Source organism: Cricetulus griseus (assembly GCF_003668045.3).
Source record: "Cricetulus griseus strain 17A/GY chromosome 1 unlocalized genomic scaffold, alternate assembly CriGri-PICRH-1.0 chr1_0, whole genome shotgun sequence".
Taxonomy (NCBI): Eukaryota; Metazoa; Chordata; class Mammalia; order Rodentia; family Cricetidae; genus Cricetulus; species Cricetulus griseus.
The window spans coordinates 37,198,560-37,204,748 of record NW_023276806.1 but is presented as its reverse complement, the minus strand read 5'-3'; the positions used below and the strand labels follow the sequence as shown (position 1 = coordinate 37,204,748).

Sequence of the window (6,189 nt, the reverse complement as noted above, 5' to 3'; positions counted from 1 at the left end):
TGTCGTACTCGCCAGAGGCCCTGCCTCTGGCTTCCAATGATGTATGTCTAAATCTGCAGCATCCTCATTGCATCCAAATTTGACAGACACTGACCTCTAGGTCATCAACTATGGCTTTTCATCACATAAGTAACCTTAGACAAATTAACTTTTGTGTAATCTATTTGTCCATTTGTAATGCAAAGAATAACATCTACTTAGGACCTGATTGTTAAGAATGAGGTCAAGAGGGCTTGATGAAAGAGCCCATAGGCAAAGTGCTGTGAGGCCTACAATCAGATAGAGCTGGTCAGGAAGTCTCCTACGCCTGACTGCTGACTCAGGAACCAATACATCTGCTTTTATAGGAGGATCTCAAGAGCCGTCCTGGAACTTATGATCTGTTATCAATTCCAAAAGGATTCTAGGCTGTGGGTAAATGTGATCACCAACCAAAACTGAGTTTAGCAAAGGAGTATACGATGCAGCATTCTTAGCAGCAGGAGTTAGGATTTACGGCTTCTAATTCTAGATGATACTATTACACTTAGGACCTTTCTGGACCTGTCTTACTCATCTGCATGTCTGCCCTATCTAACCTGCAGCCCTATGAGGGTCTGAAGGAAAATAACATTTAGTGTCAAGAGGTTTTATTTTGCTATAACTTAGGCTAAGTAGAGACAAGCACATGCACAACTGAGATTGGAGAAGGCACTGGCAATTCTATCGTTTCAGTGGAACAAGCCTTGTGGTAAAATTAACTATTGACTGTAAGACTAGGCCTTCCTCCTCTTGCTCTCTGAAGCCAAGGAGCTTTCACTGCTCCCAGGAGTATGACATAGTTTGAAGGCATCACGATTATGGTCATAGTTCAAGATCTGTAACATTGTCTAGAAAGTAAAAACATGAACGTTGGGAAAGGGCAGATTTGAATGTTTCCCCCCTAAGGGTATGCCTCTGAATGGCAAACATTTTCCGTTCTGTCTGTCTGTGGAACCCAAGTGTCTTGTAAGAAGGGAGGAAGAAAGGAAAGAAGTAATGATGTATGCAGTGTACCTCAGGCACAAACTGGCAGAGCTGGGGCAGCTACTAACCCAGGGCTTCATGGCTCTTCTAGTGTACACGTAGCCTGACCTGGTCACTGAGGAAATCAAACTTCTCCAGCAATTAACCTCTCAATTTCAGATTAGGCGTGAATAACTGCAGCATATCCCTTTTTTGTTTTGTTTTTTGAGACAGGGTTTCTCTGTGTAGCTTTGGAGCCTATCCTGGCACTCGCTCTGGGGACCAGGCTGGCCTCGAACTCACAGAGATCCGCCTGCCTCTGCCTCCCGAGGACTGGGATTAAAGCAGTGTGCCACCAACCTCAACCATTCCTAGTATCCTGGATTCTGGCTCCAGCCTGAATTTAACCCCGCCTATCACAGACAAGCCCCGCCCACGAGACGCGACCGACGCGTCGCTCGGCGTTTTCCAATCAGAGCTGCACTTCTGAACTTTGACCGCCCAACTCATCAAGCTCCGCCCAGCGCAGACAAGCCCCGCCCACAGAGGGGAGCTTCAATCGGCGTTTCCACTTTACCAGCGTTCTTGCAAACTTTGACCGCCGGCGCCGGAAATACTACGCATGCGCCATCCCTTTGCATGGTGAGCCTCCTGATTCTAGCTGCCGCAGCGGCAACTGTGGTGATCTTGCTGCTAGTCGTGAGACTATGGGCGGTCATTCGGCCCCTTCACGTCGTTTCCCGAGAGTCTCTCACACCCTTGATAGTAGCTGGATCCGGTAAGTATCCGGGTGGTGGCCGCCGTGTTTGTGTCCGGCACTACAAACCCCAGAGTGCATCGCGAGGCTCTTCGGCCGTCTTAGCACCTTTACGAGCGCTGCATGCTGAGATTTGTAGTTTTTTTGCGTTCCCGGAACCGGTCAGCCCAGACAAGGAAAAAGGCTGGTTAGCCAACCCAGCCGCCTAGCCATTAAGACAAGTAATCTACACTTGTCTGTAATTAAGCCTCTCTAAAGCGTACAGCTTTCTAACAAATAATTAGCGACCGAGTACGCTGAAGTCTCTCGATGCTGATACACGTTGGCCTCTTTGCTGCCGTACGTTATTAATCCAGACCTTTTGTATTTAGTTTAAGAAACGTGAACATTATGTAGTAAACGAGGCAGAGTTGTCACACATAAATGTGCTAAGAAGTCCTTTAGTATAAAAAGGTGGACATTCCATACAGCAATACCCTCAGAGTAATTTTTTAAAAATCAAAAAAAAATAAATTTAAATTTTCAATCTGAAATTTAAAGAAATTAAACTTAAAATTTTACATGAAAAAGAAGAAAAAATAAGATGAGCAATTTTAACTTGAGTATAGTTAAACACGACTTTACACAACCAAGGGGATCCCCAGTCCTATACATCAATGCCATCTGGAATACATATGGTATAGTCTGTTGCTCCAGGGTCAGGAAAACAAAACTAAATCAAGCCTAATAGAAAATCATGCGGTCAAGAGACACAGTGAATTTGAGGTGTTTAAGGCTGCCTATGCAATTAGGCTTACAGTTTTACAGTAAACTTTTAAAAATAGAACACTCTAATAAAAATTCCATAAGCCAGTAATGTAGTTGTGTATTATCATTATAAAGTGTTAGGTACTGAATATTAATAGTGTATGTTGTACTTTTTTATATGATAGGCAGCACAGTAAATTTGTTCATATAGCACTACATAGGTTACCTTGGGTTGCTATGCTTTGCTGGTGTTCGTGTCATTAGGCAATAAGGATCATTCAGTTCCCTTTTAATCTCCTGAGACCATTGTCAAGTATGCTATCATTGACTAAAGCATCATTATGTAATGAATAACTACATACAAGAAATAATGTTTATCATATAAGCAAATGTACCAAACTTACATCCAATTATAATTTCTTATTTACTTAACACATTTTGAGTCATGGGAAAGGCCAGACACTAAACTGAGCTGTGGAAAAAACAAAACTGAAAATCGAATAAGTACAATAAAACAAGACAAGTAGCATTTGCCACAGAGTGGATATCTATGTGCCAAGCACTAGGAGAAGGACAGAGATCCAGCAGCGAATGAAATAGAAAAGCTAACAGAAGATGAAACAAAATGAGTAGTTACCACATAGAGGACTAAAATCTCATATAAGAAGCACAAGTTATTTCCAGTGAGATGCAAAGCCACTGGGACTTTTGAGCAGACTTAAAATATTTATCAATTTTTTTTTTAAGTAGGAACACACTGGATGTAGTGATGAAAATAGCCTTGAGAAGTAAAGGAAGAGGAAGTGGGGATATGATCTATATAAAGCCTTATTCATAATTGATGTGAGGGTGGCTTAGAGTGAGATGGTAGCAAAGGAGGAGGTAAGAAGTGGCCGGAGGGGCGGGAGGGGTGGCTCAGCAGCTCAAGAGGGGCTTGTTCTTGCAGAGGCCAGAGTTTGAGTCCTAGAACCCATTTGGTGACTCACAGCCATTTGTAACTCCAGTTCCACAGATCTTGTAGGGATTCAGTGAAGTCCTGAGTGACCGTGTATTGTTGATGTAGTTGGGTCATATTGTGGTTGTTTGAATGAAAATGGCCCTGCAGGCTCATAGGAACTGGCGCTATTGGGAAGTGTGGCTTTGTTGGAGTAGGTGTGGGGTTATTGGAGGAAGTGTGTCACTAGCAATGATCTTTGAGGTCTCAGAAGCTCTTGACAGGTCTAGTGGCTCGGTGTTGTCTTCCTGCTGCCTGTGGATCCAGATGTAAAACTCTCAGCTACCTCTCCAGCACTATGTCTGCCTGCATGCCACCATGCTTCCCACCATAACTTTAATGGACGAAAGGTCTTCATGAGTTGCTGTGGTCATGGTGTCTCTTCACAGCAAAACAAAACAAAACAAAACAAAAACAACCCTAACTAATACATGCATCAAGGACCCCAATGTCTCAGCTCCATGGTAGCAGCCAAGCCTAGGTGAAGTGCAGAGGGATGACAAAGCCTTTCTCTGGTCCTAGTTGGAACGTTGATATAGTATGCAGAAAATATCCACTGCAGGTCCTCCCACCCCAAGGTTTATAGCCTGAAACTGCTCCCCTATAGATACTGTTCCTACAGAACTAATCTTGCCTCTTTGTTCAGCTGTATATAGCAGCCCTGTCTCCTTGTAATAACTCTTCCTTCCTGTTCAGCTATGAATGGTAAACACTATGAGTTTCTGGGGCCCTGCAGCTTCTTCATCAGAAAGCCCAGACCAACCAATTCCAGCTTTTCTGTATGTGTATCTGCATGTCTATCCTTTCCTCATTCCCTCACCAACCAGTTAGGTCAATCCCAGGAGCTGTGCAGAGCATGGCAGGATCCAACACTCTCTTCTGACTTCCGTGGTCACCAGGTAATCAAATGGTGCACAGATATGCATGGGAACAAAAACCTTCATGCGCATTAAATAAATCTTTAAAAATTAGAAAATAAAGAAGTGATTGGATGTTAGGTGTGTTTTAAGGTGTAGCCTAATATTATTTTATCAGTTAATGTTATTCTCCAATATATCTCTCCTTTTTTAAAGATTATTTTTATTTATGTGTATATATTTGTATGTTTGTGTGGATGCCCATCTACTAAAAGGATTTTATCCTCCCATTAAAAAAAGATTTTTATTTATGTGTGTGTATGTGCTTGTGTGTTTATATGTCCACACATGTGTGCGTGTGTGTGCGCGCACGTGCATGCCTGCAAAGGCCACAAGACTTTGTCAGATCCCCTGTAGTTGGAGTTGCTTGTGGTTTTGAGCTGCCTAGTGTGGCTGCTGGAAATGAACCTGGGTCCTCTGGAAGAGCAGTAAGTGCTCTTAACCACTGAGCCATCTTCTCAGGGCCCCTCTCCTAATACAATAAAAGAGTAAAGTAGGCCCTAAGTAACAGAGTCAGTCAATCATTTTAATGACTTTAGTAACAGGGTCAATGATTTTAGTGACTTCACTTAGTATCCAGGTTAAATTTTCAATGAGGGTTTCCTTTAAATAACAGAAGGGAGAGTATTCCAGTAAGTCTTATGGAGCTCCCATTTCATTGTGGATATTAGGTTGTATCATTAACTGTTCCATTTTAGGGGGCAGGGAATCTACTTGGCAAACGACAACACTTTGGTTTTTTTTTAAAGATTTATTTATTTATTTATTATGTATACAGTGCGTGCCAGAAGAGGGCACCAGATCATATTACAGATGGTGGTGAGCTATCATGTGGTTGCTGGGAATTGAACCCAGGACCTCTGGAAGAACAGTCAGTGTGCTCTTAACCCCTGAGCAATATCTCCAGCCCCTACTTTTTTAAGACCCCAAATGAAAATACTAAAATGAGTTACAAAGCAGGTGTGTCAGTCACGTGCCCCAGGGAAGAAGACAAGTGGCAAATTATAAAGTTTTTAATGTGTGATTCTAATTCCTGAAGTGCATGCTACAGCTATGCCACATTCCTTTCTAATTCATTCTAGAACCTGGAAAAGCGATCTTTCTCCCATTAAAATACCTGATGAGGGAAAACACATATTTTGTGTGCTTATCTTTCTGTGTGTTCATGCCTTATTTAATTCATTGGTAGAACAACAAAGGGGCAGGGATAAAGAGGCTCTCTAAGAGATACAACATAACCAAAGCAAAGAGCATGCAATGAGATGAGTGTAGCAAATGTTAAAGGGGTTGGCCTGGCTCAACCACAGAGCTTGTGAAATAAAGCCCAAACCGTTACAGCTGATAGGGAGTTGGCTTGCATAGCTTAACTGGTTTGTGGTAGATATTCGATTTCAGTTATGGAATGATTTAAAATATATAGGAGGAAGTGTGTAGGTGATATGTAATTTACCTGTAAATTACACATTTTACACAGTTTACTTGTAATGAATTTGAACACATGGAGATTTGGGGTTCTGTGGGGGACCCAGAACCCTGTGCCCCACAAGTCCTGAGGGGATGACTGTAATTGATTTTTTTAATAAACGTCTTTTTTAAAATTAATGTGTACGTGTGTGTGTGTGTGTGTGTGTGTGTGTGTGTGTGTGTGTGTGTGTGTTGTGTGTGTGTGTGTGTGTAGAGTGGTCTGGGAGGTTAGAAGAGGGTGTCATATCCCCTGGAGCTGGAGTTATAGGCAGTTGTGAGTCACTCCCTATGATTGCTGGGAGCTGAGCTCCAGTCCTCTGCAAGAG

At 42.5% G+C, this 6,189-nt stretch overlaps 1 protein-coding gene across 3 annotated transcripts in view; it reads left to right on the top strand.

Moving 5' to 3' along the window:
- Positions 1-1,505: 1,505 nt before the first annotated feature.
- Positions 1,506-6,189, top strand: part of LOC100773644 (ALG14 UDP-N-acetylglucosaminyltransferase subunit) — a 73,685-nt gene continuing 69,001 nt past the window's right edge. For 2 of the 3 annotated variants that reach the window (XR_003481226.2, XM_027395620.2), the window contains exon 1: positions 1,506-1,762. Coding sequence is in view for 2 of the 3 variants with exons in the window: in XM_027395620.2 (XP_027251421.1) it covers positions 1,624-1,762 (139 nt within the window). In the remaining variant the exon portion in view is untranslated. The remainder of the gene's footprint in view (positions 1,763-6,189) is intronic. The other variant, XM_027395619.2, reaches the window with a different exon arrangement.